The sequence below is a fragment of the Asparagus officinalis genome, chromosome 5 (assembly GCF_001876935.1).
Source record: "Asparagus officinalis chromosome 5, Aspof.V1, whole genome shotgun sequence".
NCBI lineage: Eukaryota > Viridiplantae > Streptophyta > Magnoliopsida > Asparagales > Asparagaceae > Asparagus > Asparagus officinalis.
In genome coordinates this window covers 114,841,629-114,858,246 of record NC_033798.1, presented here as the reverse complement: position 1 = coordinate 114,858,246, position 16,618 = coordinate 114,841,629, and the positions used below count along the sequence as shown (strand labels likewise).

General features: G+C 33.5%; 1 protein-coding gene across 3 annotated transcripts in view; it reads left to right on the top strand.

Annotated features, from left to right (window-relative positions):
* The window catches only part of LOC109840784 (GTP-binding protein TypA/BipA homolog), a 25,073-nt gene extending 8,684 nt beyond the window's left edge, over positions 1-16,389 (top strand). For 2 of the 3 annotated variants that reach the window (XM_020409548.1, XM_020409550.1), the window contains 14 exons: positions 1,685-1,822; positions 1,914-2,039; positions 5,110-5,208; positions 7,149-7,272; positions 7,440-7,503; positions 9,888-9,942; positions 10,022-10,146; positions 10,594-10,667; positions 12,022-12,071; positions 14,069-14,155; positions 14,250-14,300; positions 14,389-14,472; positions 15,756-15,806; positions 15,894-16,389. In XM_020409548.1, coding sequence (XP_020265137.1) covers positions 1,685-1,822; positions 1,914-2,039; positions 5,110-5,208; positions 7,149-7,272; positions 7,440-7,503; positions 9,888-9,942; positions 10,022-10,146; positions 10,594-10,667; positions 12,022-12,071; positions 14,069-14,155; positions 14,250-14,300; positions 14,389-14,472; positions 15,756-15,806; positions 15,894-15,977 — 1,212 coding nt within the window. In that variant the 3' untranslated portion in view covers positions 15,978-16,389. The remainder of the gene's footprint in view (positions 1-1,684; positions 1,823-1,913; positions 2,040-5,109; positions 5,209-7,148; positions 7,273-7,439; positions 7,504-9,887; positions 9,943-10,021; positions 10,147-10,593; positions 10,668-12,021; positions 12,072-14,068; positions 14,156-14,249; positions 14,301-14,388; positions 14,473-15,755; positions 15,807-15,893) is intronic. The other variant, XM_020409549.1, reaches the window with a different exon arrangement.

Below are 16,618 nucleotides of genomic sequence, written 5' to 3'. Positions count from 1 at the left end.
GGATCTTTACCACCCATTTTTGGTGTTGACGGTCTAGTAGATCCTTGTCCTTCGCATGTCATGATTCTACAATAATTAACAAGACAACAAATATGGATTTAGACAACTAATTATATTTACATATTTAAATCAATTGCATATTTAAATTGATAAATTAAATAATTATGCATTATTCAAAGCTAATTAAAATGACAAATTAAATAATTATGCATTATTCAAAGCTTATTGAAATACCAACTACCAAGTCCATTATTCAAAGCTTATTAAAATTATGAATCTTCAAACAATAATTGATTTAACAGTAATTGATAATTTGATTTGATACAAAATTTAAACATAATGATAGGCCAACCAAATGCTTAGAAAGTGTATAGTGCAGTGGAGAGTGTTGTCTTCACACTAAAAAGTAATCAATTGCTTAGAAAGTGTACAAGGGGTGATAATTTCAGTTCTCAATTGCTTAGGATTTTCTAATTTCAATTTAATTTCAGCAACTTGGTACGAATTCACGAGAGGCAACTGACATTAAGAAGTGTTAACTGTTAAGCATCTCCCATGCATTAGCATTTGAATTTATTACATTTCAATTTTATAATTCAATTACTAACTTAAAATCAGTTTTATTTCACAGAGAAAATATTCAAGAGGGAGACTTACCTAATTTTGAGAGACAACAAACAAGAAAAATAAATCAACAACTACTCCTTTTGCTCAGCACAAAGTCACAAGCTGAAACTGGAAGAGGGGGAAAAAATCAGTCCGCTGCAGCCACAATCTGAAATTACAAGACAAACTCAGAGAGAGATATAGAATGAAGGAGGCTTACCGGACGCCAGGGAGAGCTTGAAGTTTGGCTGCCATTGTCGCATGAAAGAGGGAGAGGAAGAGGCGACGCCGGCGATGGGTGGATTCTGACGTCACAGGGAGGCAGTGCCGGCGACGGGACGAGAACAAAGAGGGGAGGCTGGCAGTGATTGGTTCCCAAGTCCGCTGCAGTCCTAATTTTTCTCTTTTCTTTCTATCGGGTTCATAAGAAACCCTTAAACATGAGAACAGATCAAACGGGTTTGAGTTTTTATTACTAAACCCAAACCCGATAACAAAAAAATAAATCTTAAAAAAAGGGCCATATCGGCCGATTTTTCAAAGCTAAAAAATTGGCCGATATGCACGATATGGCCTCGATATTTCTGATTTGATCCTGAGAACTGACATATGAGTAGAAAACGCCCATGTCGTGTCGCTCAAGCCCTCAAACCGACATGTCGGTCGACCGACATTTAAAACCTTGGTCAAGGAGAGCATGATGGCCATGCAAAACCCTCGCGATGGCCTCGAGATCTAGAAAGATAGGACAAGTTTTTTAGGATTGAGTAGGCTAGGTTCTGATACCATGTAGACATAGAAGAGGCTAAGTTATAATTCATCTAAATCTAACATCTTTTAAATAGAGATTAGAAGGGTATTACAAAATATGCATGAGATAAAATCATATCTAATCAGATTTCACAATTTCTCAACAATATTCCATAATTTCTACTTATATCTTAGTACTAATAATATACAAATATTGATATAATTTTATCCATTAGTTTATATATTAATTCGCTTGCTTCTTATTGTTGAATTTGCATATCATTTTTCCTGTATTCCTTTGAGAGCCTAACTTACTAGACTTCTGCAGGTGTCTATGATGGAGAAAGATTTTTATCTTGGAAGAATATTGACTGGACGTGTTTCTTCAGGAATTGTTAACGTTGGTGATAGAATACATGGTCTTCGCTGCACAGATAATGGAGTTGAAAAAATTGAAGAAGGAAGGGTATGTTGACCTTGTGTTTCTAGCTGTTACAATGTGTATTTTTTTTACGATCGTGTTTCAAATGGCACTACTCTCATGACTGATTATGCAGATAACAAAGCTTATGAAAAAGAAGGGCACAAGCATGATCACAATTGACACTGCAGGAGCTGGTGATATAATCTCAATGGCTGGATTGATGAGTCCATCTATTGGTCACACAGTGGCAAATGTCAATGTAGGTACTTCTTATGTGTCTTATCCTTGTGTATCTTTTCTTGCATTTTGTTCTATGATCGCTCTTCTGGTCTTCCTTCTAATTATGTTACCTATTTGTCTACTTCATACGCGTAACATTTATGTAACACCTCTTGAAATTATGCTTCTGCACAAGATACTGTTTTTAATTTCCCCTCTTAAGCGGGTCGTGGTGGGGGCAGGGTTTCTGACATTATATATCTCTTTTTGGGAATATTGACATCATATCTCTTGTAGTGGCGTTGATGTTAAGGTGAATTTCAACTACTATTCTTTTTGGGTCTCTTAGCTCAGTTATCTAACATGAACTTTTGATTTAATTTTTTGACTTATGCTATGTTGGATTCAAATAGCAAGTTCTCCATTTAACTGCAATCATTAATGTGGACTAAGGAAAAAAAGGGCTTACAAATTATCATGACTTTGTTACAGATATCATTATATATTATACTATTTTATTTTTGCTGACTCATAAACTAAAAGGATGATAACTTAGCAGTGGAAGCAGTTTAATACTGCTGAATGATTATACATGATTAATATACAGTCCCAAAAAACTTGAGATAATGGGTTTGTTGCTTGAAGTTACTGCATAGATTAGGGTCCTTTAACACTAATATCCAGAATAGAGGATGCCACTGACATCATTAAGTTGATAGTGATGCAAGGGTTTTGCTGTGTATTTATTTTGGAATCATGTACCATAAGAATGTGTACTTGTGCTGACAGTAAGTACTGTATATCGTAACAACATTTGCCTTTTTTCATGAATTCTCAAATATACTGAGGACATTGACAAATGAATTGTCCTACTAATAATTTGAGTACATGGATATGGCAATATCGTTATTGCATTGTTTTAGTATTTCTGCACTCGAGAAGTTCTCAATATTTTATTCTGAATTTGGGTCCTCGCCATCTAATTACTTTATGTTTTTCCTTTTACCGATATGCTTAAGCTCTGTTGTATCACATCTTATAAATTGAATAATATCGTAAAAAATCTACTTACTGTTTGAATTTATTTTATTTCCTGACAACTGTTCCCAAATATTTTCTGAAACTTCATGTTTCCCAAATTCCTAAGTGTGAATCTTGCCAGATTGTTCCTAAATTCTAAAGTTGTGACAATAAACACAACAAAGAATAACACAGTAAAAGGTATATTGATGATCTTATCATTTTGTTAACTTTTAATGCCTAATATTATGTATTTCATAGCAGGCCTTTTCTTACCGCATCTCATTTTTTATCCCTATTATATGGAGTTACTTTATTTAATTTATTCTTGTCATGGGCCCTTCAGAGTTATAATCTTATTCTTACCTATAGAATGAGGCTGGAGTTGGCTTTGACCCTTACAGTTGAGACCAGATGCTCAATACTTTTCCACTAGATTCTGTAATGTACAAAATGAGTCACCTTTTATGGTTTTCTCACCTTTCAGTATGTTGCAGTCTTATGTCTTTCGTACTAAATTTGTGATACAAACTAGTAGGGTCATTCTTTGTGGGTGGATCTCCTGTACTGACATGAATAAATGAAAATTTTAAATGTCTCAAAGTTTAACAAGTTTATGAAACAAAAGGCATGTTGGGTGGCAGGATAGGATAAAAAGCAGCAATCGTAGTCACTATTAACTGGGTTTTGCAAGATGGTGTTTGTGATCTATTTAGCGAAATGGTGGGTTAAGAAGTTCAGTCTTCAACATATTCTCCACCCGGTAGCTTTTCTAGTTAAGAATTTAGATTTGCTTTTGCAGCAGTGTTAGCAGTACTAGGGTCTGATGTAGGACACAGGCAATGTAAGAAATAATGTTAGGAAGAAGGTATCCTGGAGGTGGAAGAAAGTGCAGATAGGCTAGGTGGCTAACAAGGTGAGAAACGACAGAAACAGGGCTCAGTCACACTGGTGAGCTGCCAAAGCAAGGATTTGAGATATCAAGAGTATGTTTTAGTTGGCTCTCATGTGTACAATATCCAAATTATATCTGGGCTTCAATCATTAGTTTAAGTTGTCTTGCAAGCATATTTTTAGTATATTAACTAGTTAGCTACTTAGCTTGTATAAACATGATAAACAGGTGGTGGCTGCCAGAATTGCATACCAAAGCAACCTAAGCTTGAAGTAGGCACACACTTGCAGAACAATCTAAGACTTAAATCACCAAAAAAATGTTAGTCTAAGAGTGCATCAGATGTGAGTTTGCAAATTTGATTGGCCGGTTGAAGAACACTAATCATAGGCAAGTTATTTTGCTTCTCTCAACTTAATCAATAGATCAGTGTAATACTCATCCTAGGTTGAATATGCTTTTCTTAGACATATGAAAAGGCATCCGTTGCTACCTTTTGCACCCTTAAGAATGAAGCTGCCTTTCTCTTATGCAAGTACATTCTTACAGATGCTTATATACATTGTCTTCATACTAAGCACATTCTTCATTGTAAAACACTTCTCTGATTTTGTCTGAGATTTTTGAAACTATTAGTTAGTGGCCTATCAAATTAGTAGTTAAATTTGCCTGAGAATGACAACATCAATCATGTTTTAAGTGCTTATTTTTTTCTTGATTAGCGGATCAGGAGTTTGTTTTGTAATAAGATTTTACATCCATTCTTGTATTTGGTATATTTCTTTTTATGGTAAACTGTTGTGTGTAGTCTTTGAGTCTGTTTCCACTTCTTTTCTTGTTGGTTGTTGTAAGATATATTCTAGTGCAGTTACTTATATTATCTTCTATGTTATGAATAACTTCTTTGAATCTGTTTCCACTTCTTTTCTTGTTGATTTGTTTTGTAATAATTTTCTTTTCATTCTTTTTTAATAAAAATACCTAGCCCCTACTAGCCCCTTCCTGGAATTACATGGTATATAACCAATATATGTTGCAGGGTTTGATTTTAAATATTTGATTTATTGTTGAGTTTCTACCATAAGTTCTTTGTTTAGTTCCTTTATTTAATCATTAACCTAAATTCTTCACATTAATCTAGTGTATGTTTTATATGTATTCATTTATCCCTTTACTAACAATCACAACATTTTAGGTCATGACCGCATTGCCTACAGTTGACTTAGATCCTCCAACAATTTCCATGACTTTTGGTGTCAATGACTCTCCGTTGGCTGGTAATGATGGTATTCATGTAAGTGGCAGCTTCTGGACAAATATAGTTGGTATTTCTTTCTTGCAAAGTTTTCATCATATCTGGGTATCCACATCTCTTTAAGAAACTTATTTTTATGTATATATATTTTTTCTGATTTTTCTCTTTCGATTTCCCTCCAATATTTCTACCCCAAATTCTAGTATTCTTAGTGGGACGTCTTGGGTGCACAACCTCATTATTGCATGAGTCATCTGAATGGTCTTTGTTTCAGTATAAAGGTTGTTGAGCCTTTGCAATACTGTTAGGGGAAGGTCTAAGTCCATCCTTTTACATTCTCCATTTGAAAACTTCTCTAACTGTTATGTGATATACAAATATAACAAGTTTTTCATATTGTTGATACTTCTTATTTAAGAATCACATGCCGAACTGTTCAAGTATAATTTCAATTTGTTCTCTCACAAAATGAGAGTTGTATGAACTGCAATCTTTATTTTTTTCTTTCAAGAATTTGAATATACTCAAATTGGCCTCCCAATTTATTTTTTTCTCAATTTAGTTGTACCCCATGTTTAGATATAAACTTAATCCTTCTAACATTCGTTAAGTATTGGGAATAGAAGTCCTTATACTTTTAATTTATACTTCTTTTTTATGAACATGTATATTCAAAATCTTTATCATGTATATTTCACATTAGACCCTCACCAAGTTTCTGTCTAAAAAATATAGGTTTCTTCAAGTATAGTTGTGATGCTAATATAGCAGAGGATTTAATATGGAAACTGGAGAATTCATAAACCCTTAGAAATTGCTGCTGTGGATTCTATAACACTGTTAATAAACTGGTACCCTTCAGCGGAGTTGGGAATATGATTTATACAATGGAAGAAAAGTAAACTTATTGTGGGTTTCTAATGTGAAAAGGAATTTCAGAGTGAAGACATGTTCAGATGTGGCTCTGCATATGGTGAGCACTTTTAAATAAAAGATATAGAGTTTATGTTCCAGATTGAGACAATATGTTTTCAGAAGATGAGAGTTTTTATTTAGTTTAAAATGAACTGACTTTTTCGAAATTTGCAGTGTGGAGATGACATTTAGAGCAGAAAATAAATTATGGGTCACGCTTCAGTCGGGTCCTTCCATTTAATCGGTCTTTTGGGTCTTTCTAATTAACTTGCTGTTTTGAGGTATTTTTATTGAATCTTTTTTTTAGATATTAAAAAAAGAGTTTTTAAGGAATAAGAAGTAAAATTAATTATTGAATTTATATCCTATTTTTAGGATTAGGTAATATTGTCCTTTCATATATTTAACATAATTTTTAATGGATGTTAAAAAAGGACTAACCTTTGCACCAAACAAGGGGTACGAGGACTACGTTGAGAAAAAATAAAATGCATGGACCAATTTGAGTATGAAGCCTTAGTACAGAGACCAAATTGGCCTTTTCCCCTATTTTTTCTGAGAGTTTTGTTGCTTAAAACTGAATGGGAGATTGAGATTCATGTAGAACTGAATGAGAGTTGTATAAACTGCAATGCGTGTTGTTTCTTTCAAGAATTTTATAAGCAGCGATTACTGGTATAGATCAACCACTACATGTAACCAATGGAAAATATTATATTTTTTCTGAGTGGTCTGTTGCTTAAAACTGAATGGGAGATTGGGATTCATGTACCTGACACCAAAATTTTGGGATAAAGGCTTTGTTGTTGTAGTAGTTCTGTCGCTTAAAACCATACAGCTTCACCTTTCAAGTAAAGATTTGTCTTTTTCGCCTTGTTTTACGTTCTCCACAGAGCTTTCCTGTTAGCAGTTTCCTGTGAAGGTTATAGATTGTGACATAATTTTCATGTGATAGATTATTTGTATTTTCTGCTCTGATTGAATTCAGCCTTCAATTTTTCTTCTATGTACAACATTTTCTTTAGTATCGAGTTTCTTCTGTGCTAAGTATTCTTGTTATACAGTTGACTGCAGGGAAAATTAGAGACCGCTTGATGGCAGAAGCGGAAACCAATCTTGCTATAAATGTTCTTCCTGGAGTATTATCAGACTCATATGAAGTTCAAGGGAGGGGCGAGCTTCAGTTGGGTATGTTTGGTTTTGATTTCTTCAGTCCATTCTGTGTTGTTTGATATGTTTTCAAGTTTGTCTAGGTCTTTTTCGCAACATGTTAGGCTGTTACATAAATGAATTTTCATTTTGCTAGTGTTTAATAATTAATTTATCTTGGGATAACTTATTCACGGAGTTCACAGGTATCTTAATCGAGAACATGAGACGCGAAAAGTTTGAATTGTCTGTTTCGCCCCCTAGAGTTATGTGAGTTCTTTAGCTTATCCACGCAGTTACTCTTCTATGCATTTAGTTATTTCTTAAATTATTATTAGCTTTAATTGGGTTGTTTTTGACATCTTGTTGTAGTAGATCTGCTTGGGATCAACTCCTTTAGCCCTTCTGAACATATCATCTTAATATTTGTGCCTTTTTCTTGTTTGTAGGATTAATGAAAATAAAATGTGGAAAATGCGTTGTGTAATTGATTATTTCGCGTTGACTTATTGTTACAAATCTTAAAACGTTACGCAATATTATCAAATCACCAGGATATGTCGTAATGCTACACTATTTCAATATAGTGTACACTATTTCACTATAATGTACGTTATGTCAATGTAACTTACGTTATTTCAGTATAATATATGAAATTTTAATATAACTTGTAGTAGAGCCTTGGGAGTTTGTTCCCTTTGCCTAAGACATGATGTAGTTGAGTATTACTTATGAATTCTTAGTCAAGTTTTAATGTCTTGTTTCATCTTTGTTATGACATTTGGTGACTTCATTGATTCATTAATCATTATCCTTGTGATTTTGAACTTATGCTTGTGAAGCATGAAGGTGAAATTATGATTGAGGTGTGTAAATAAATTTTATATTTGGAAATCATGTTCCTGTTTAATAAAACCAATATTGATATTTTTTAAGTAAAAATTAACCAAACATGTTTTATGCGTTATGTTTACATGCACTTTAAGCCATCAAGAGAGCAAAAGTTATGTTATACATTATTGTTATTTTCAGTTTTGGTTTATTCTTCTCTACCATGCATTGGTGTTTGGTAGGTAGCAGAGTGGGTCTCTGACTCATTGCTTAAAACGTTGCATGGCAGCATCTAATTCCAGGATTAACTTACATAAAAATTATTTCATTCTTAATCTGTCCTTGTAAAAGCAACCCAATTGTTTGTACAAATATTGACTTGCTTAAAGATCTGGCATGAAAAATATAAATGTGCATATCTTAGTTGCTACTTGTGTGACCTTTTCTCTTCTCTTTTATTATAAAGATGTGGTTTTATAAAACCTAATTTTGTGGTCTCTTCCTCTCTTTCTGTCATGAAATAAACAAATTTTTTTTGGCATGTTTAATAAATTCAAATCGTTAGCTTTCTTATACATAAAACAACTCATTGAGGCTCATAGACCTTCTTATTGTTTTTAATAATTTAAAGGAAATCAGTAGCTTGAACTGAAATGTTAACAAACTACTAGATTTACCATTGATGCGGTTTAGAAAATCATCATGTTTAATGTAATAGGCACATCTAGATACAATAGTCAAAGTCTGCCCGATGGACTCTTTGTCCATGCTCACTATCTACAGTGTGAGAGTTCTGTGACGATGGTTGCATGTTTGATACACCTTCTTTTGTATCCAAATTGAATTCATACATCAGAGTCCTTTGGATTCTTTATGGATTTCTTATTGTAGCTTTTGATGTCTTTGCCATATCAAGGATCAAAGATTATGGTAAATGCCCAAATAACAATATTCATTATTCATTGTGCTGTTTGGTACAGTTTTCTCGATTCTTGCTTTCATTTTGAGTAAATGACAACTTACAACTAGTCAAGTGACAGCTAATTCATTAATTTCATATGAGTTAAAATTAATAACCTTCTTAAGACTGAACTTCCATTCATTTTAATCCTTTAGATATTTGCTATTAATAGTTTGAATGAACACAGAGATGCTAATTTTAGTCTCATTCTTGACATCTTAAGCTGCCATGCTGCCTCATTTCATACTATAATACCATCATAAACGTCAGTGTTGCTAGATGTTTCATTGAAAATTTCAAATATTATAACTGAACTCACTGAATCCTTTTCTTTAAATATATAATGATTCTTTAATACTTCTCACTTCTTTGTTATACAAGTAAATATATTGTCTATATTTATGCTTAAATGCTTGTCTATGTAGCCTTGCATATTTAGCTAAAGAAAATTTTCATTCTCATCCCTATCACATCAATGTTGTGGAACTCAGGTTGGGATATATCTAAACTCTATAGTGACTACAGTTTGGAGCTTTAGCTGATTCATCCTTTCAGAGAATTTCAGTGGAACTATTGCCATCATTCTAATGTTGCACTTTGTCTGAAAAATGCACTTAATAACTATATGCATATATGTGGATTTGCGGAGGCATTTTCTGAAGTATTTCTTCATTCACTTGATCTTACATATGCATATGATCATTTCTTAATTTCTAGCATCCTCACTAGTCACTACTATAATTCATTGCTATTTAATGTTCATGTTTTCATGCTTGTATTTTATTATTTACGGTACACTACTTGACTTTATATCTAGCCTTTTCGTATGCCTATATCTGATGTCATATCTTATCATGTACAGGTATAAAACAGAGAATGGAGAAAAGCTTGAGCCTATAGAAGAAGTGACCATTGAGGTATTGACATGTTTTAGTTTGCCTGACCTCTGAAATTTATATTCTAGGATATTTACTCGTAATAAATAAATTTTTGCAGGTGAATGAAGAGCATGTGGGCCTCGTGATGGAAGCACTTTCACATAGGAAAGGGGAACTTGTTGACATGGGTCATGTTCCTGGGAGTACTGGCAGGACTAGGATGTCACTGACCTGTCCCTCTAGGTTGGTTATTATAATATACTCTTACGTCCAGTTCCAGTCTTATGAAGTAGTAAGATGTTATTTCCTCTTTTGTAGTTAAATATTGGAATATCAGTTTCTAGAAAGCATATACATAACGTTGCCGTATATACATTTAATCATTTCTATGTATTTCAATGAGAAGAGTTGTTGTGCTCGTACATTTCTCTCAATATATTTAATACTTAGGACTACTGAGGAAAAATGTTACACAGTTTCCTTTGAAACTTATGTAGTCGTTGATCAGTGTCAGGTTACATTCAGTTCAAATTGACTTTAATTTAGTGGAGTTGATTAATCGTAACGATGTCAATGCTTTCACTTGCCAATGCTTTATAATTACTTTTATTATTTTAACATGATCGGCACTGAAATTTTTCATCTGTATTAGTGAACTTCTCTAAGGCAAGGTATTGGATTTATGTGTAGGGGTTTAGTTGGCTACAGAAGTGTTTTTAGCAGCGTCACACGCGGAACTGGATTTATGCATCGTGCTTTCTTAGGTACATTCAATAATTAGTATTTTCCATGTTTATAATTTGATTAGTGCATCATGCTTTCGTGTAAATATTTTATTTTATAATCTAGTCGTTGGTGTTGTTACTGTCTTACTGATAAGAAAGAAACCATGGTTCTCTAAATATGTTTTCATGGATAAATTGCTATTTCATATTTTTTTTGCTTAATGGACTTATTCCTTTACCCGCCAATTTATAGATAGGTTTTGAAGTTTGGCTAAAAGCAATTTATTTTAGTTCTCTAGATCAGTGCTGGCTAGAAAAGAGTCACGAAAAGGAGTTTCCTTATTAATAAGAACTATTATATATTAGACATCTCTCTCTCTCCCCTAATGATTTGGAGATCCATCCATTTGGAATGACATGTATGCCATCGATGTCCAACTTGTTTGGATAGTTGCAAATGGATCCATTTTTATCTACTTGAAACACATGCATTAGACGAAGTACATGATGTTGCTCAAAACTGTAGTATACTACTTTTTGATACTTAGCTTGAAATTTTTTCCAACGAACTCGAGCATTGTTCAATTGTTTACGTTTTGACAAAACGAACCTTTGTGTAGGAATTTCATACTAGCTTTGCCGCTTTGGTGAGAGCCAGAGTGAAATTTATTATTAGTTGGTCGACAAAGCTTTGGACTAATCTTTAAAAAATGAATCCTGGTGTTATTGGAAAATGCCCTAATAAAATCTCATTGGAAATGAGCAAAGGTGAAAGAACTTGCCTTTGTTATTTGAAATAAACTACCCTACTAATAAGCAAGTCCGAGGACATTCTCGCTAAATATATACAATGAGGATCAATATGCAATAATTATAAATGTTATTTCATATGTATTTTTCTGTGATTATAGTGCCTATGAGTCACATTGAAGAACTTTCCTTGCTGAGCTTGGAGAAGTAGGACCTTGCTTAGCTTTGTTTAGCCTTTTCAATCTTGAAGCATTTACAAATTATAATGACATACATCTCATGATTGAGATCAGCTTGGTAAACTTCTTACGGACTTTTTAGAAATGCCTGATCATTTACCATTTGAATTTTGAAAATTTTTCCGTCAAATATGGAGGGAAACAAAATCCATTAACAAATAAAAATTGTTCTTACTTGATACCTATCAATATTATTCATTTTCATACTGCTCACATGACTTTATGTGTTAAGTTTCTGTTACTGGCTTGTTAAGTAAAAGCATATTCGTAACCCAAAGGTTGCCCAATGCTTATTATAGTCATTTATTGAGCAGTCAACATCTTATATATGCTATTTTTTCACTTTAGAGATATCATTTGATTGATATGATGAAGATTGAATTTGAATTTCTACTGCTTTTCAGCATACTCAAAATATAAAGGAGCCCTTGGAAATGTAAGGAAAGGGGTGTTGGTAAGTATAATGTTGCAATTCCTTGTGAATCTGCTTTCTTTAACTCTTGCTGTTCTGTGTTATTAAAAAAGAAAACGAAACGTTAAATTTATAACTGGAGGTTATATCCTTTACTTTTATGCTTTTTCTCCTGCACTTTGAACTTCTTGCGGTAGAAAATCAAGCAAAATATTGAAGTTATACATGGAGATTCCATCATACTTTTATGTCTCCTTTCTGTGTTTCGAACTTTCATGGAGGCTGCTTCATGTGATTTAAAAAAACAATTTTGCGATAAAGCACAAAAATAAAATACAAGCTATGTTGCATGGTGTGGGTGCAGATTCGGGACATGACAAACTTGAAAAATGTAGGATACATGGACACAACACTCTTGCTCACTATCTCTCTTTACTCTACTATATATATATAGTAGAGAAAGAGAGTTGTGTGTGTATTGTGTGTATATTACATATGTGCACGCACGCACACATTTGGTACCAAGCATAAAATTGGTGTTTAGTAGTGATGTGGATGCATCTCATCCACTCATTTAAAGATACCCATTTGAAAATGGTCTCCAATTGATAACCCGCTTATTAAACGAGTGGTTGATAAGTGACCACATCACTACTAAGCACCATTTTTGGTGCTTAATACCAAACATACCCATTATTCTCATATTGAGAAAAATGGATATGCTTCGTACCAAACAAGAACTTTGTGCTTATTAGTGAGGTGACTCATTTCCTTCCACTTGAAAATGTTCACCATTTAATTATTCAAACCATATAAATGTGGTCCTTTTTAAGATGAGTGGATGAGAATGAGCCACCTCAATATCAAACACAAAGTTTGTGCTTGGTACCAAGTATACTCATTTTTTTATTACATGTTATGTGAAAGAAAATCCATATAACATTTTTATGTTTCTTTTATTGAGTAGATTATAAATTGAAAAGCTACTCGTTTTTGGACTTGGTATCCAAATGACTTAAAATTATACATATGATCATGAAAACCTGATCCAAGTCCGATGAGTTGAAGAAATTTGAGGTGCAATGTAAGATGTACGACCAAGAAGTGTATCACGGGTGTTTTAGACTAAAATATGTATTGTCTATTTAGGCATAGGTCTACATAAATGTATGTATATAATCAAGAAGTGTTCAAGGAGTGTCCAACATGGACAAGGACAGGGGGAAGTGTTGGACACAAATATGGAAAGATGAGGTGGCCGGGTAGCCTAGAATACAAGTATTGGTTCCAAAAGTTTTCTTGTTAATGTAGTTACACAGTCATGGCCATCCTCCATGTTTTTGTTTTCTTGCCAAATCATACACAAAGGAAGACATGAATTATGGTGTCAATAACGTGACAACATGTCCGTATATTTGCTATAATTAATTGGGAGATGTATTCTTGAAAAGAAAAATGCCTTAAGGACCCAAAATATGGGACCAATGGAGGGGACATGTGAGATGTCCCCCTCCTATTGCATAATGAGCTGGTCATGCCATGCCAGCTCATTATGCAATAGGAGGGGGACATCTCACATGTCCCCTCAAATGGTCCCATATTTTGTGTCGCTGTAGCAGCGCTCTCTTGAAAAAAGTAAGTAGAACTTAGAGGATTTCTAGGAAATAACAAAGTTTAAGAGTGCTCTTTTATAATAGAAGAATATAGTTTATTTATTTAATTTTTGGGGGTTGATTTAATGTGAAGAGCATCTCAATTTCTTCTTTCAAGCGCTCATTTTTGGTTAGGTGAGTAGGATAACTGATCTTTTACTATTTTAGTACCTATCTAATCAACTAAGGGTATTCCCTATCCTCTAAGCAGATGAGGTATTTTTTCAGACTTAATAGGAGTAACTAGTAACCATTATTGTTGTAACCAGACTTCTTAATGTACATTTATTTTCATGTAGAGTTTGATTGTTAATCTCACGTTAGACCTTCAATCAATTGATTTATTTATCCCAAAACTGCCTGTATTTCTTTATCCTTTGCGAGCAGATATCAGTAAGCCGTGGTCTCATTACTGCCCATGCACTCATGAATTTGCAATCTCGTGGAACTCTCTTTGTGGAACCTGGAATGGAGGTTAGTTACTGTACCTGTGTGACCTATGTTTTCAATTTTCTTCTATGTGTGTAACATCAGAAAATTAGATACTTTTGTCTTTTTCTCAATGAAGACATATGATGGTATGATAATTGGCGAAAACTCACGCGACCAAGATCTTGATGTAAGAATATTCTGTGTACTTGAGCACTATTCCTTTATTTGTGTAGCCTTCTTTTGTTTTCAATTGATTTTGGAATTTTCAACAATAGGTAAATCCTGTTCGGAGTAAAGAGTTAACAAACATCCGTGCTCCTGGTAAAGATGAAAATGTGCGCTTGACCCCACCTCGCTTGGTATGTTCTCTAAATACGCTTTACATGTCTCAATGAAGACATGTTTCATGCGCGTCATGTATTTTTCCCTTCCACCTTTCTAGAGTACACTATGTTTTCTTTTTCATAACATTTTTATCTTAACGGTATCAATGACTGCCAGTCAATTACTTCTATAGAGACCTGTAATTTAGAGGTAGACCAGCCAATAATGTTTTGAAAGCTTTCAAAGATTTTTGTGTTCTATGGCAGTTTGAATCTTATAGGGTGGAAATTGAAGCTTACTCAAGCTTAATGGATTATAATGTCGGTTTATTGTTTAACTTATTTAATTTTGAGGATCAAGCAATAACCAAGTCTAGATATCAAATTACTCAGAAGATGGTGAGTTTGTATCATTTGCTGGAGGCATTACTGCATTATTTGGAACTTACTAGAACAGTGGTAGGGCTTGAAATTGACCTGAGCGGGATACCAATCAGCTGGATTGAGCTAGGATTGTCACCATCCTAATTATGAATGTTATTTCCAAATGCCCTTTTGTATTGCTTATGTTATGTAAATCAAAGTACAACTTGTCTATCATTGTACTTAGTCTATCATTGTGCATGTTTACGATTACTTCCTTTTGCTCGTGCAAATATAATTATATGCAAACCTTTTTGGTACCATAACTTTTACTTTTTTGTGTTACCCCTTATGGACCATCTCCTAACTTTAAGCGCAAATCAGTAGCTTGACTTTCTTTGCCAACATAATATGTATTTGTTTTCACTATCATATCTTACAAGAACTATTTTTCCTTACATTTACCATACACAACTTCTCATAGAGCTTAGTTTAGTTAATAGGCTCTTTTTTATAACTTTGATGAAATGATTTAGCAGTGGAGAGATCTGTTTCTGACATGATCCCTTCACGTGAACATCGTTATGAAACACACACACGCACACACACGAAGTATCTGGTATCATTATAGAATGTCTTTACGTAACAATGGTAGATTCAGATATGCTTAGTGCTTATTTCTCTTGTAATTATTCTCTTATCTTAATTACACTTTTTTATAGAACTTAATTACACATTTTTTGTAAACTGAAATTTTCTTGAATGCAATGCATTAAAAATATGTTATGAAAAGCCTTTTATGTAAAGACATGGTTAATACAATTCTACATTTTATCGCTGCTTATTCTATACTGTTATTAGTTGCTGTTATGTTGCTATTTAACTATAAAATGTAATATATAGTTTGGGAAATGGGCACTCATCTTGGAACTCTTGGTATAATATACTTTCTGCAGATGACACTAGAAGAGGCAATTGGATATGTTGCTTCTGACGAGCTCATTGAGGTAAGACTACTTCAAGTTCTTATGTTTTCTTTTATGTTTATATTCAGTAACTATTTGTTGTAACCAATGTTTTTATGTCCTTTACAGGTTACCCCAAATGCTATTAGGTTACGAAAGAGATATCTTGATGTAACTAAACGGAAGATGATGAGAAATAAGCCAAAGGATTAGAGCTCAGACAGGAATTTTGGTTAACTGCTTTTTGCTTCCTCAAAGAAATAAGCCACTGGATCAATACAACGGTCGATATATGATGATTTTGTGAAATATCAGTTGTAAGCATGCATCTATAGGTATAATGCTATTTTATTTTGGCATTAACTATTTGATCACGGAGAAATTTCGTGAACAGTTGTACGCCTGCTATCTATAGCTATATTCTATTTGCTTCCATATTAATTATTTGATTACAAAGAAAATTTTGTATCAGTTTAGGTATACGTAAAGAATTTGTGTATCAGTAAAATTTTTGTGCTACTTTACCAGTGTAATACAAAAGTGAAACAGACGAGAAATATTTTATGATTATGTCTCAATGCCCGAGCAATAAAGTGTAAAGATAAAACAGAGGTCATTGTGCGTCTGTATTCTCTAATATGTGGGAGCAAATTCTGTGGACATACGGGTCCAAGTAGTGTTCATTAGACCTAATCTGGCTTACTTGTGAATGTAAATCGGAGCCATTGATCTCTGATAAATTTATTTTAAATTTTCAATATTTCGAATCCCTGAGGATATGGATGCTCAACAATTTAGTTGAATGCAGTGGACGATTCCTGGAATTCTTGTCTACTAAACCTTTCTAGCTTAGC